A 15,309-nucleotide genomic window follows, 5' to 3' on the forward strand; every position below is an offset into this window, starting at 1 on the left:
ATATGCAGCTTGGGAGCAAATTTAAGTTACTGTTAATTTAAAACTCTGGAAAATCAAGGCTTGCGTAATCAATGTACTGAATAAAAATTGCAATGAACAATAAACTTGTGAGTTTTGCATTTCTACATTTAAATTAATGTTCGTTTTATGTGCTGAGTCCCACTTAACAAAACACTTTTGCCTTACAAGGACTGCTCTGTCAGCATAAATGTCATTGCAAGAAAGGTTGCAACATAATTACAAAATTTAACCTGTAATGGTTATTCTATGCACAGCCATGCTTAAAAAATGTCTGGATCATATCATTGGACAGTCAGAAAAATATTTTGGCAGACACTAAGTCAATACTTAACTTAGCGGGAGTGCAGAGGGGGCAGTTGCCTCTGCCAGGAATAAAAAACTAAGAAAACTAAAAGAAAAACTAAAATAAAAAAACCCAGTTGCCCCATCCAGGAAAACTTGCCCCCCCCCCCCCCCCCAGACAAAAAATCCTAGGTTTTGCCCTGATGCTTTTTGATTTTTGGTGTTTTGAGATTTGCCAGCAGCCCGAAGCATGATGGGCTGAAAAGGTTCTCAATTCAAGGAACTGATGTAAGCTCAAAAAGTTCAACAACTTATAGTAGCTATATCAGAGAACAGATATCTCAATAGATATACATGTATTAGCAGACTATTGACCGATAAATCAACAAGCTGTCAACAAATCAACCAATACATCAACTGACTATCGAACCAATGTGTTGTTCCAGAAAATCTCCATACCCCTCCCACGGAAGGCTTTCTGGTTAAAATCCCCCACCCCACTGGAAATTTTAGTTAAGCCCAATACCCCGGTACTTTCCTTAAAAAGTTTGGCTTTTAAAACCACAAACCCTCTTGGAATTTCCAATTACCTTCCGTGGGGTAGGTATGGATATTTTCTGGAACTGCACAATGTATTAGACAACACTACCATACTAAAGATGATCAAAAATGTTTGTATGTGTGCATAAGCAGACTGCAAAGTACTGACAATAGTTTTAAAAATATCCTGTGTTACTTAAAGGCAGTCTTTTTTTTCCTACTTCAAACAGAAGCTCTGCAAGTTGCCTTTATCATAATGATCACTCTTTCAATTTAAACAAAAGCTCTGGAATTTGACCTGCTATCTCTTCAACTACCTCATCGTCTTCGTCATAAAGTAGCCCCTTGAAGCTAAATTTCACTCCAGCACTGTGATCATCGACACAGCGGACATCACTCACAAGCCAGCCTTTAACACAAGAGTCGGGGCCATCCAAATTTGTTCCCACAAAATAGCATTCGTCTTTCTCCAAGGTCACTGGATCATCAAAGAGAACATCAAAACCATAATAGGAGTAGATTTTTGACCATGATTCCACCATTGTGCGGGAGGATGTAAACGCTCCAGACTTGACAGCGAGAATTGAGCCATAATCATTTAAAACTTTCACAGTAGCTGTATATTTAGCATCCTCATTGCCAAACAGGGAAACGCCATACAACACAATGTCCTTGTCGACTGTGACTTCAGTGATATAAGGAGAGTTGTTGTCCTCATTCTTCCAGTTGAAACAGTCTGTCTCAAAAGCCTCAATTCTGCAGCATCGCAAACAAGAACCAACTCTTTCCATTTCCAGGAATGAAACTGTTGAAGACAGAGGAGAACTGAAGTGGTTCATAATGTCACTTGTTTCCTGTTCTGTTAGGATCTTGCTGCCAAAAGCAACCTCCATGAAATCACTCTGCTTCATAGCTGGAAAACGAATATTCTTCACAATCTGCTCTCCAAGAATTTGCCTTTTGACAGAGCCTTCGTCTTTAAGGTTTAGCCTCTCACATTCTTTTTCTGCCCAGCGATCTACAGCCTTGAACAACTCCACTTCTTTGATGTTGAGCGAATTTCTTTCCACAAGTTGTTCAAGTAAAGATTTTTCGATTGTCAAGAAATCACTTGATGTCAACACCTCTTTCGTCTTTCTTTCGATCAAATACCAGCAGTGACACAAAAGATCCTTCTTTCCATACTTTTGTGCGTGTTTAAAGACGCAAAATACATTTGAAGGGTGAAGATTCCTCTTAAGAAATTCCACACATTCTTCGACCAGGCAAGGAACCATGTATTTCTCGGCCAGATACAAAACTTGTAGCACGTTATTTCCGTTCAAGCAAACTTCATCGGTATAGATGTAACGCAGGAACTCAAACATACCTTCGTAATCACAGTCAGGAAGATCAATCTGTTCTCCGTTTTCAGCCATTTCACCGCAAAACATTTTAAAGAACACAGGACTGCAAACCGACAACACGAACTTGTGAGCAGGAATTACAATCTTGCTTCGCTTGGTGTCGTTCTCGTGGGACGCTCGAACGACGAATTGGACATCACTTAAGGTATCATTGTTGAACAGAAGCTTGCTTCTCTGCTTCTTATTTCCTTTCTCTTCTTCTGCCATATTTCAGCTACAAAATGATGCATGAACAACATACAAAACTTTTTTGGCGTGATGCAAAAACTGGCACGTGTACAAACTGTCAAACAGGTGTGATACAGACAGAGTAGGCCTGGCACTAGGCCCAAGAAAACAGGTGTTGGGAGGGGAGGGTAAAGTGTAGATGTATTTTATCGCGTTACCAAATTTCTCGAAAGTCGAGTGTTCTTGTCATAGATTTGGACATTCTACCTAGAGCAAGCTCAAAAACAAAAGCCAGCTGGGCTCCTGCAACTGATTGAGATCTCAGATCTGAATCAAAGATCTCTTCGAGATATCGACTTTTTTGCATGAAATAGTTAGTACGAGTAGAAGGTTTATCCTTACCAAAAGCCGCTTCTCCTCGCGTTATTCTTTACCTTACGGCTACAAATGCCATTTCTAACGACTACATTTCCAGTAAAACAGTTGCTGTTTTTTTTTTCTAATGGCGATACATTAACTTCTGAACAGAAGCAAAAACTTTTAGTGTTTACTGCTTCCACCGGAAGTAATTTCACAACAGGCTACAAAAAACTTGTAAATATCACTTCACAGCTGCATTGAATGTTGCAATTCTAAATTGTGCAACTCAGCATCGCAGAAATAATCAATTGTCACAAAATGAGTTCCCTTTGGTTTATAATAACTGAAATACTTTACCAGAACAAATTTGCGCTGTTAATCGTTTTAGGTTAAATTAATATTAGCGCCTAAAGACTTGCACCCGTACAAATTGCATTCTTAATCGTTTTAAACTTCGCTGCGTTCGAGCGCTGAACCCCTTACATTCTTAATTGGTTATGTCACGTAAGATTTGGGCTACTCACGTTTTTAATTGTTATATAACGTTTGTAAATTTGACAAGTCACGTTTTTTCTACAAGAACGGAAGTGCTGAAGCACAACTATAGAGTGACACTTTACAAGTCACACGCTTTGATCACCCACAGCGGAAAGTATTCCCTTGAGAAATTAAAACAGTCCCTTGAGAGTTAACAAGAATGTGGTTCGAGATTACCCAACTTAACCGCTATTCTCCTTCCTTTTGCTTGTAAACAAGCAAAAAAGTTGAAAAATGTACTGATAGCTGAATTATTTAAGGGAAACCTGAGATTCCACACCCCATCCAGACCCTCCATAAAGCAGTTTTAAAAAGGATCTGGCATGATGGAGCAAAGCAATAATTCACACATTTTCCACGAGAGACTGTTATTTTCATTTGTCTATTATCATATTTGATGCTTTTGTGGTTAAGACATTTGATTTGACCAGCTGCCTATTATTTTTTTAGTCCTTGGTCTGAAAGTTAATGACAAAACTCAACCAGGACTCATCTTTACAATGATGTATCTAAATTTATTTATTAAAACTACTGCATAGGCGGCAGAGCAGGGGGGGGGGAGAGCTGAAACCCCCAAACGAAAATTTGGGGGGGCTCAGCTGCAGCCCCCCACGCTTTTGTGCCGAAGTATCGGGAACGCAGCATTAAATTGGTTTGTCAAGATATTCCATCTCATGAGTGAGTTCAAGCATCTTTGAAACTTGCTTGGAAGTCTTTGGGAAACTTAGTTAATCTTCGGAAAAGTTCGAACAATGTTCGGAACAACAGACAAACTTCGGAAATCTTTGGTCTAGAAACTGTTCAGAAAACAAAAAGTTGCTTGAACGGAAAAATGCTTCCCCGGATATGAAAATGTCCTGAGTATTCTGTAAAAACCGGGTATTCATGTGTCACGCATTAACCCTTTGCTACCTAGCCTGCGTTGCATACGTAATCTAACCCCAGCTAGTAACTTAAGTTTCGTCTGCAGCGCAGGCTTTTTGCTACCCTCTTAAAAGAGCAAACTACAAAATAACACAAAAACTACATCATTTAATTAATTTCTCTTCTAATTTCCCTTTTTTATCATTTCAATAACACAATTTTAGTAAAAGGCACTGAAGTCAATCTTTTTATCCAGACTCACTGTAAATATTGTCCTGATAGTAGTTGAGTCTGATTACAATAGTGAAAAACAATTTATTCATTAAAAACTATTCGATGTTATTTTTGAAAGAAACTACAAATCTGAACTGATTACAGTTGCAATCTGAGGTCTCCATGCATGGTCACGGTTGGACTGCACCAAACAACAACAATAATTGACAAATTATCAGCTTATCAGCTTTGCATAACATCTCTTCTTCAGTCAAGTCGCACTAATAATAGTTTTGTTTTACAAAAAATATGTTTCAAGCAAGGCATTACTACGATTTTGATGCAAGGTAGGTAATGATCTACAAATGAAAGAAAATCTCAGTGGAAAAAGAGTGGTAGTGATTTTGTCTGAAAATGGACATTGCCAAAACAACTTCAAATTTCACGTGCAGGTATGTTAACATGAGTTAAACATTGTACTGTATTTACTTTCGCTGGATTTTGCTTTGTTTTCAAGAAATAACAAATGCAAAAAACCTTGGTTCTCCAGTTGGGGTCTTTAGGAATTTCCAAACATGCCAACACCATACAATATGATGTCTCTGTCCACTGTTATTTCAATAAAGTGAGAGCAATCAAGACCATTCCTCATAGCAAAGCTACGAGGTTTATTATCTAATGTGGCCTTGGATCTGCAACACCGTAAACAAGAGCTTCTTTCAGTTTGCAATAATCCCGATGGTGAAGTCAAATTGCAACTTAACTGGTTCATAATGTTACTTGCTTCTTCTTCTGTCAACATCTTGCTGTCCAAAACAACCTCCATAAAATCACTCTGCTTCATAGCTGGAAAACGGATATTCTTAAATATCTGATCCCCAAGGATCTGCCTTTTGACAGGCCCGTCTGCTGCGAGGTTTAGCTTCTCGCATTCATTTGCTGACCAGCGATCTACAGCCTTGAATAACTCGAACTTCTTTGATTTCAAGCGTACTTCTTTCAACGAGTTGCTGAAGTAGAGATTTTTCGATCGATAAGAATTCACATGAACTCAACGCCTCCTCCGTCTGCTTGTCGATTAGATACCAGCACAGACCCAAAAGATCTTCATTTTCATATTGTTGCGCGTGTTTTAAGACACAAAATACATTTGACGAATCAACATTCGTTTTAAGAAATTTCACACATTCCTTGGCCAGGCAAGGAACCATGTATTTCTCGGCCACATACAACACTTGCATCACGTTATTTCCGTTCAAACAGACTTCATCCGTGTAAAAATAACGCAGCAATTCAAATATTCCATCGTATTCACAATCTGGAAGTTCAATCTGTTCTCCATTTTCAGCCATTTCACCGCAAAACATTCTAAAGAACACAGGACTCCAAATCGACAACACGAACTTGTGAGCTGGAATTGCAATCTTGCTTTGTTTTGTGTCGTTTTCGCCATGTTGGGACGCTCGAACGATGAATTTCACATCACTTAAGGTATCATTGTTGAACAGAAGCTTGCTTCTTTGCTTCTTTTTTTCTGCTTCTTCTTTTTTCGCACAAGTGATCCGGATAACTTCCATCACATGTAGCTACGAATGATCTAATGATGCACGTCGCAAAAAATCAAAACACGTGAAAGTGACAGTGTTCTGTGATGCAGAGCAGGCCTGGCACTAGGCGAAGTTGACCTGCAAAAGAACTTTCGATGAAAAGTAGCAGACTCGTACCCAGTCGCTTCTCTTGCTTTTTGAGCGGCGTGCAAGGCATCAAGGGAAGGACGAACTTACTCTTTCTACGTCCTTCCCATCATCCTCTTCGAACGTAGCCAAAACGAAAAAAGAGTAACGACTGGGTACGAGTCTGGAAAAGTATACTATTCGCACTGCATAAATTATCAACATCGCATATAAGTACTACAAATCATGAATAAATTGACATTGTTCAAGTGCGACGGCTCCCGGAACATGCCTGTGCCTTTCTTCAAGCTTTCATCGGGAACTACAACGCAAACCTTTGACCTGAATGCGGAATAAGACCCATCAGGCTGGGTGTTTCCACAAATGTGTATTTCAGTGCGTATTTATTGATTTTTAAGCAGACTTGTGCGAGTTTATTCGCCAGTCAGTGTTGAACTTATGCTCTGAATCGTTCGGCGTAAGTATTCGCACGGAGACCTCGAATGCGGTTTCATCAGCTCCATCAACGCAAATTCGTTTGCAATACCTCAACAAAAAGCAGTTCAGATGCCTCAAGACCTGCCGGGCCTTCTTTAACCACAGGCGACGCCAGGAACAATTGCGCTTGGACCAAAGGAGGTTTTTTAATATCCCAGATTTGCGGGTGCCCGTTGTCGGGGTTTAATGTGCCCTGAATTGTGGGCGAGGTTTTGCCGAGGTTTTTTGTGGGATGAAAGCATTGTCGCAGATTTGTGAACTGCTGCTTATCAAGTTTATTGTGTCTTGAATTGTGAGCGAGGTTTCGCTGAGTTTTTGTAAGACGAAAGCATTGTTGCAGACTTGTGAAATGCTTGTTACCGGAGTTTATTGTGTCTTGAATTGTGAGCGAGGTTTTGCCAAGTTCCTTGTAAGACAAAAGCATTGTCGCAGATTTGTGAAATGCTTGTTATCAAAGTTTACTGTGTCTTGAAGCGCAGGCGAGGTTTCGCCGAGGATTTTTGTGGAATGACAGCATTGTCGCAGATTTGTGAAGTGCCTTGTTATCAAAGTTATTGTGTCTTGAATTGTGAGCTAGGTTTCACCAAGTTCTTTGAAAGACAATAGCATTGTCGCAGATTTGTGAAATGCTTGTCATCAAAGTTTACCGTGTCTTGAAGTGCAGGCGAGGTTTCGCCGAGAATTTTTGTGGGATGACAGCATTGTTGCAGATTTGTGAAGTGCCTTGTTATCGAGGTTTATTGTGTTTTGAATTGTGAGCGAGGCTTCGCCAAGTTTCTAGTAAGACGAAGGCATTGTTGCAGATTTGTGAAATGCTTGTTATCAAAGTCTATTGTGTCATGAATTGCGAGCTCGGTTTAGCTGAGGGTTTTCGTGGGATGAAAGCATTGTTGCAGATTTGTGAAGTGCCTGTTGTCAAAGTCATTCTGTCTTGGATTGCGGGCGAGGTCTCGCCAAGCTTTTTGTAAGACGAAGGCATTGAGCGGGGTTTCGCCGAGTTTTTTCGTGAGACAAAAGCATTGTCGCAGATTTGTGAAATGCTTGTTAGTAGAGTTTATTGTGTCTTCGATTGTGAGCGAGGTTTCGCCAAGTTTCGCATTGTTCCAGATTTGCGAATGTTTGTTCTCAGGATTTGTTGTGTTGAGCTTTGGGCGAGGCTTCGCTGACAATTTGTATGACAAAAGCGTGGTTGTTGTTTGCGAGTTTATTTCTCGAGTCCATTGTGACTTCAGCTGCGGGCGAGATCTCGGATCCAGTTGTGGGTATAAACTACCCGGCGGAGGGTGATATCTGAGTTATACAAGTGTTTATATTTTACAGTCATTAATATGTTTTGAAAGGTTGACTTGTAGTTTTCCAATGTTGTGATAGTTGTTGTTTTGACATAAAGGGTTGTGCAATGGTTTTGTTGGGACTCCTCTTTTATGTCAGGTGTTGATTGTTAAGTATTCTCTCGTTGGCTATGTTTAGAAATGTGTCTTTGGCGGCAGGCCATTAATTGTAGATTGGACTGTAACCAGGATATGACATAATAAAAATGTAAAACTGAAGCGTTCTCTGGTTAAAATTTTAAATTAATTGTGTTTTGGAAGCACTTTGTTAATTTGCTATACACCAATTAACACTGGAGGTGATATTATAGCCTTGAGCTGGTTGACATCTAATAGCCTGTTTGTTTTGTCCCTTACTATTTGGAATTTGAAAGAAAAGTACCGGGAACTTAAACAGGCAATGGACATGTTGACAAAGTCTTCGGTGGACAACCTACTGAAACGTATCGTGACTGAGCCTGGCATCGCGCCCTATAGCTGAGTTAAATTTAATAGGTTTGAAGCCATGGAACTGATCGAGGGACTGAAGAATGTAGCCTATGGTACATGATAGCCCATGATAAAAAAAGGGATATGCGTACATTGTCTGATAGTGGTAATGGTACTTCTGCCGATGTTGGAAAGTAGTGCTTTGGCTTTTCAATTTAATACGCTTATTATGCTAAATGAGATTAGCGTCTAGTGGACGTCTAATGTAAAGAACATGAAATAAAGTGCTACACTGTATTTCTTTTCGTGTTGACACTCATGAATTTTGTGATCTCTTGTTACTTATTGTAGTCATCATAATGTGGGTCATTCATAAGTCAATAGGGTTTTGACAGCTTTGAAAAAGAGTATCTAAATCAACTCCCCCGGTTACACTGGGTCAAAGCTGTCATCTCTCTGCTGACTTGGGGTTCGTCGCCATAGGTGTTTCTCATCTTTCTCATTTGGTTCTCTCTGTCTAATTGTTTTTGTTAGACTAAAGCGACAACTTTTGCGATATTAAATTTGACTCCCGTGTCTTTTATGTGCAAACACTTCCCCAGAGGTCAGTTTGTTGGGTTGACTGGCGAGGGAACCCCATCAGCGGAGGGATGACAGCGAACCTGGAATGGAATCAACTGTTCGTAGTGTTGCTCTTGGAGACCCTTGGCAATGTGGAAGATTTGTTATTTAGAGACCCAGGCTATTTTAGAGTAGGCGAGCTGCATAACCATCTAGATTCGTGGAGAACAATTATTGGGGATTTTTCTTCCCCTCAAAAGTCTGAGATCCTCCAATTAATTGAGAGCAAAGTTTCAATCTTTCCATATTTCTGAAGTTTTTCAGCCTCTTTCGAGGGTGAGACGTATAAGTCTGATAGTCCTCCAAGGAAGGCGTTTTTGAATAATGCGTCGTGTTAACCCTATGTGCAATTTATTCAACGAACATTGGTAAGGTGGGTGTAGTGGAGCCCCCCTTATTTAGTTCTTCCTTTAACAGTGGAGCCATCAAACCACGCCTCTGTTATGACGCTCGTTTTCTAAACTTATGGATGACAGACAAACCCTTTAGTTTGGACAGTATAATGGATTTACCGCGTTATGTTTCGCGTGACTCTTTTAAACGGTCTTAGACGACAAATCTGGCTATATAATTTTTGGGCGTTTTCATGACGAAAGTGTGATGCCACAAGGGAGTGGCTCTTTTCAGAATCTAAAGTCGTAACTACAGTGATACAGAAACTATAGTCGCAACTACAGTGATACTGAATGGCGATAATTCCCTATGTCTCATTACTTTTCTGGGTTTTCCTTGGTTCAGGGGTTGCTTGGAGTGACAGTTGTGAAAAAGAGTATCTAAACAAACTTCCCCGGTTATGCTGGGTCATGACTGTCACCCTTTGCTGGCCCTATGGGTTCCCCCGTCAACGTTTGGTTTTCTCCTTTCGACTCCGAGTTTAAAGTAAAAACTGTTAGCCTTTGTATAGTATTCTCCAGAGTCAATCATGGATTGACCAACAGGGGAACTCGATTGGGGTCGGTAATGGGGTGACAGTCGCGGTTTTCCTCGAAAAGGTTTACCAGTTCCAGAATGGTTATGAGGTCGTAAGGTTTGATAGAGGAAGTGTACTATAAAGTTAATTAGGTATGGGAATAAGACCAGGAATGAGGTTTTTGGAGTAAGTTTTGGGAGTAAGGTTTAGGAGTAAGGTTTGGGAGTGAGGTTTGGGAGTAGTGTTCAGGGATTAGTGGAGTGTAATGCCGAGAGGATTGAGATGTTGGAGTAGTCGTGCTTTATATTCACTGGGTAATGATGCAAGTGTTGTTTTGGTATTTTCTATTTTCTATTTGTGCTTTTGTGATTTGGCCTCCATTTGTAGCAGATCATCACTGGTCTCTTTGTTTGGATATGAGTTTTGGGGGTTTAAGAGCCCATTGATGGTTTCCTGATCGGTGCAGCATAGGTGATTTTAGGTGGGAGCCGAATTTTATCCCCAATCTTAAATGCGATGCGATGATTGTTGCAGTGCAGAATAGTATACTATTCTGCACTGCAACAATCATCGCATCGCATTTAAGATTGGGGATAAAATTCGGCGACCCGACAAGAGTCGCAGTGCAAACTAAGTACATAATGGGAGGGTGGGTGGGTAGGTGAAAAATTGTACCATCCATAATACCCTCAAATGATATAAACACCCATAACTGACTCCCAAAAATATTCAACAAAACAACCAGCTGGCTCTTAATAGCACTTAGTATGTTCCCTCCGCCGTCGCACTTGAACAATGTCAATTTATTCATGATTTGTAGTACTTATATGCGATGTTGATAATTTATGCAGTGCGAATAGTAGCTCCTATCAGGGAAAACTTTTCTTCATATAAAGGCAGGCCCTGAAACAGCTCCGGGGGGAGGAGGGAGGGAGGCAGGACCCTTTTCTCTGGGGAACTGTAAAGTCGAAAAGGGCTACAAATTTCCCACAGTCAGCCTAGCGCCCTACTTTTCATCTAAAGTACATATATTTGTACATATTAAAAGACGGTCTGATCAACTGAAGATACGACTTGGCATTTTATTACTAAGTAGTTTCGTACCGCACAACATGTACGGCACTCATCAGATAAAATTGCCTAATGTAAAGATTACAACGCTACGCTGGTATATATAAGGACGCCGGATGAATGAAAAAGCATTAAATTACAACGGTAGAATACTGAAAAAAGTCGAAAATAACAAGGTATAAAATTACAACGGTTTCTGTTATGAAACAATAAAAGCTTAAAATATGCGTGACACTGCGATTTTGCCAATCTCAAACAAACAGTTACGTGACAGCTTTTGAATTTTTAAGGAGGAACTTGTTTGCGTGTCTACAAGAGGTTATCAGTTCATTTCGTTTATTGAGAGAAGCGAGGTCGGATCTGCAGATTATGAAATACTTCTCCCACAGGCACAAGTTGCAGCGATTAGAAGCTGGGTTGTATGGAGCAGCTTGCTTCAGAATCTTCCAAGTGATTTTGAAATACAACCCAGCTTCTAATCGCTGCAACTTGTGCCTGTGGGAGAAGTATTTCATAATCTGCAGATCCAACCTCGCTTCTCTCAATAAACGAAATGAACTGATAACCTCTTGTAGACACGCAAACAAGTTCCTCCTTAAAAATTCAAAAGCTGTCACGTAACTGTTTGTTTGAGATTGGTAAAATTGCAGTGTCACGCAGCTTTTATTGTTTCATAACAGAAACCGTTGTAATTTTATACCTTGTTATTTTCGACTTTTTTCAGTATTCTACCGTTGTAATTTAATGCTTTTTCATTCATCCGGCGTCCTTATATATACCAGCGTAGCGTTGTAATCTTTACATTAGGCAATTTTATCTGATGAGTGTCGTACATGTTGTGCGGTACGAAACTACTTAGTAATAAAATGCCAAGTCGTATCTTCAGTTGATCAGACCGTCTTTTAATATTTATGCTCTAGTTTTCTATTGAGCACTCTGACATCAGTTCTGCAAATCAACTAATATATATTTGTACATATATAGAGGATATTACATGGTTGCGCGGAGATATGAAATTTATCTTCGAGTGTTCAAATCGATATCTCACGAGTGAGCGCAGCGAACGAGTGGGATATCGATTTGAACACGAGAAGATAAATTTCATATCTCCAAGCAACCATGTAATATTCTGTTTATTATAGAGCAGTTTTCAATTGGGTGTCATAAAACCAAAACCAAAGTAATTACTCTGGCCAATCGCAAAGGACGTAGACAATCCAGTTAACCAATCAAAACTCGAAGCAAATACATGTAGCTGACGCGAAGCGCGGGAAAACGTGCGCGAGCGAGTCACAATTGGTTTTGGTTTTAATTCTGATTGGTCGAGAAAGTGGCGCGAGATTTTTAAACCAATCACTGATCGTAGTAATGCAAAACCAAAGCAAACGCAAATTACTTTCGACACTCAAGTGAAAACCGCTATATAAACCTACTAATTACGATGTTTTTGACGATTTTCCGAAGACTGCCGACCATTTTCCGAAGATTTCCGAAGATTTGCAAAATGTTGTCCGAAGGTCGTACGAATGTTTCCGAAGATTTTCCGAACGTTTCCGAAAATTTCGGAAGATATCCGAAGATTGCCGAAGATTGCCGAGGAAGATCCGAAGATGTTTCGACTTAATATCGATTTACTTTGGCTCATTCAGCATTGAAACTGGGCAAACTTGTCAGAAAATGTTTCGAAATCGATATCTTCACATGTGAAAATAACATGTTATTTTCACGTGTGAAGATATGATTTTTTCGCGCGAAAGATTTCCTGGTATTTCACTGATGTTTATATAATAAATTTTTTTATTTTCCCTCCTTCTTGTATATATATTCATAATTAGATTGTTGTATTGAAGCTGATGAATTTGACCGTGTTTTTAAATAAAGATTATCCATCCATCCATTCATTCACCCCCCCACCCCTCCCCCGGAAACTCCTGCTTTTTAGCCGCTCAACTTCGCCTAGTGCCAGGCCTGCTCTGCATCACAGAACACTGTCACTTTCACGTGTAATGATTTTTTGCGACGTGCATCATTAGATCATTCGTAGCTACATTTGATGGAAGTTATCAGGATTCCTCTTGCGAAACAAGAAGAAGCAAACAATAAGAAGCAAAGAAGCAAGCTTCTGTTCAACAATGATACCTTAAGTGATGTGAAATTCGTCGTTCGAGCGTCCCAACATGGCGAAAACGACACAAAACGAAGCAAGATCGTAGTTCCTGCTCACAAGTTCGTGTTGTCGATTTGCAGTCCTGTGTTCTTTAGAATGTTTTGCGGTGAAATGGCTGAAAATGGAGAACAGATTGAACTTCCAGATTGTGAATACGAGGGAATATTTGAATTGCTGCGTTATTTTTACACCGATGAAGTTTGTTTGAACGGAAATAACGTGATGCAAGTGTTGTATGTGGCCAAGAAATACATGGTTTCTTGCCTGGCCAAGGAATGTGTGAAATTTCTTAAAACGAATGTTGATTCGTCGAATGTATTTTGTGTCTTAAAACACGCGCAACAATATGTAAATGAAGATCTTTTGGGTCTGTGCTGGTATCTAATCGACAAGCAGACAGAGGAGGCGATGAGTTCATGTGAATTCTTATCGATCGAAAAATCTCTACTTCAGCAACTTTTAGAAAGAAGTACGCTTGAAATCAAAGAAGTCGAGTTATTCAAGGCTGTAGATCGCTGGGCAGCAAAAGAATGTGAGAGACAGAACCTCACAGCAGACGGGCCTGTCAAAAGGCAGATCCTTGGGGATCAGATTTTTAAGAATATCCGTTTTCCAGCTATGAAGCAGAGTGATTTCATGGAGGTTGTTTTAAACAGCAAGATGTTGACAGAAGAGGAAGCAAGTAAAATTATGAACCAGTTAAGTTGCACTTCACCAGCTGGATTACTGGAAGCCAAAAGAAGCTCTTGTTTACGGTGTTGCAGATCCAAGGCCACACTTGATAATAATCCTCGTCACTGTGCGATGATGACGGTTCCGTTCTCACAACCAAAGCTGGAGCATTTACCTCCTTCCGCATGCATCCAGAGCCTGATCCCCCTTATGATGGTTTTCTTGTTCTGTTTGATGTACAAGTGACTTTGAAGAAAGAAGTCAAGTATGGTTTTGAAGCATCAATAGATGGCCTTTACTCTTCTGTTAAAACTCGTATTGTTAATAATGTTGACTGTGCAGGGGTGAGATTTAGCTTAAAGGATCCACGATGGAAAGATGAGGAGGAGGACTGGGGTGACGGAATGCCAACAGGGCAACTTGCGGAGCTGTTTTTTAAAGTGAAAACGTGACTGCCATAAAGAAGTAACAATGATTCCAATCTACTGTATATTTGAATGGCTCTGTGGCTGAAAATGAACATACTAAGAAACAACTCCAAATTTCGTATGTGGGTGATCTGTTTACATGTGTAACCTTGTCCTGTTTTTATTTTCACTGGTTTTTGCTTCGTTTCTGCCAAATAACAAATGCAAAAAACTCGGTTTTCCAGTCTGTGTCTTAAGAAGTTTCTTTGTTAAACTAAAACAAAGAAACTCATAAATACGTCGACGGAAAAACCCAAGTTTTTCGCATATGTTATTTCTCGGAAATGAAGCAAAAGCCAGCAAAAATAAATAAAGTACAATGTTTAACTAATGTAAACAAACCCACATGCGAAATTTGGAGTTGTTTTGGCAATGTTCATTTATAGACAAAATCGCTACCGCTTTTTTTTTTTTTTTTTCAAAAAAAAAAAAATGTTTTTATTTGCAAAACATTACCTACCTTGCATCAAAATTGAACTAATGCCTTGCTTGGAACATTTTGTAAAACAAAAGTTTGACCTGACAAAAGAAGAGATGTAAAATAGAGAATGCAAAGCTTATAAGCTGATAATTTGTTGATTGTTATTGTTGAGGGTCTATTATAGGGTGTCGTTCAGTCCGCAGTCCGCAATGTTTTTTCTTCCTAGACTGCTAATTTCTTTTATTTTCTGCTGAGACCAAGACCGCCCTAAATTTCTTGACCAAAAACTGCCAGAAAATAATTGTAATTGTAATTGTAAGAATTTTAATTGTTTATTAAAATTGTGTTATTGAAATGATAAAAAAGGAAATTAGAAGAGAAAAGTGCACTTATTATTTCAAAAGCCCACATGCCAAGTTGGAATTCAATAAAATGACGTAATTTTTGTGTTATTTTGTGGTTTAAAGCTCTTTTAAGAGGGTAGCAAAGGGTTTATGCGTGGCACATGAATACCCGGTAGTTTTAATAAATAAATTCAGATACATATAATTGTAAAGATGAGTCCTGGTTGAGTTTTGTCATCTACTTTCAGACCAAGGTATAGGCAGCAGGTCAAATCAAGGGTCCTAATCCTAAAGTATCAAAGATGATAATAGAC

The 15,309-nt window shown here is 39.5% G+C and overlaps 2 protein-coding genes and 1 pseudogene across 2 annotated transcripts; 1 reads left to right on the forward strand and 2 right to left on the reverse strand.

Annotated features, from left to right (window-relative positions):
• Window positions 1–1,061: 1,061 nt before the first annotated feature.
• On the reverse strand, window positions 1,062–2,511 carry LOC144631629 (BTB/POZ domain-containing protein 6-like). Its single transcript, XM_078490110.1, has one exon. It carries the CDS (start codon window positions 2,454–2,456, stop codon window positions 1,104–1,106), a length of 1,353 nt encoding a protein of 450 aa, XP_078346236.1. The 5' UTR covers window positions 2,457–2,511; the 3' UTR covers window positions 1,062–1,103.
• Window positions 2,512–4,950: 2,439 nt separating this feature from the next.
• On the reverse strand, window positions 4,951–6,005 carry LOC144632045 (BTB/POZ domain-containing protein 6-like; annotated as a pseudogene).
• A 6,934-nt stretch (window positions 6,006–12,939) lies between these two features.
• Window positions 12,940–14,009, forward strand: LOC144632048 (BTB/POZ domain-containing protein 6-like). The gene has a single exon (XM_078490652.1). It carries the CDS (start codon window positions 12,978–12,980, stop codon window positions 14,007–14,009), a length of 1,032 nt encoding a protein of 343 aa, XP_078346778.1. The 5' UTR covers window positions 12,940–12,977.
• The last annotated feature ends 1,300 nt before the right edge of the window (window positions 14,010–15,309 follow it).

This window comes from Oculina patagonica, chromosome 12 (genome assembly GCF_052425735.1).
Source record: "Oculina patagonica isolate OP01 chromosome 12, crgOcupat, whole genome shotgun sequence".
In the NCBI taxonomy this organism is placed as follows: domain Eukaryota; kingdom Metazoa; phylum Cnidaria; class Anthozoa; order Scleractinia; family Oculinidae; genus Oculina; species Oculina patagonica.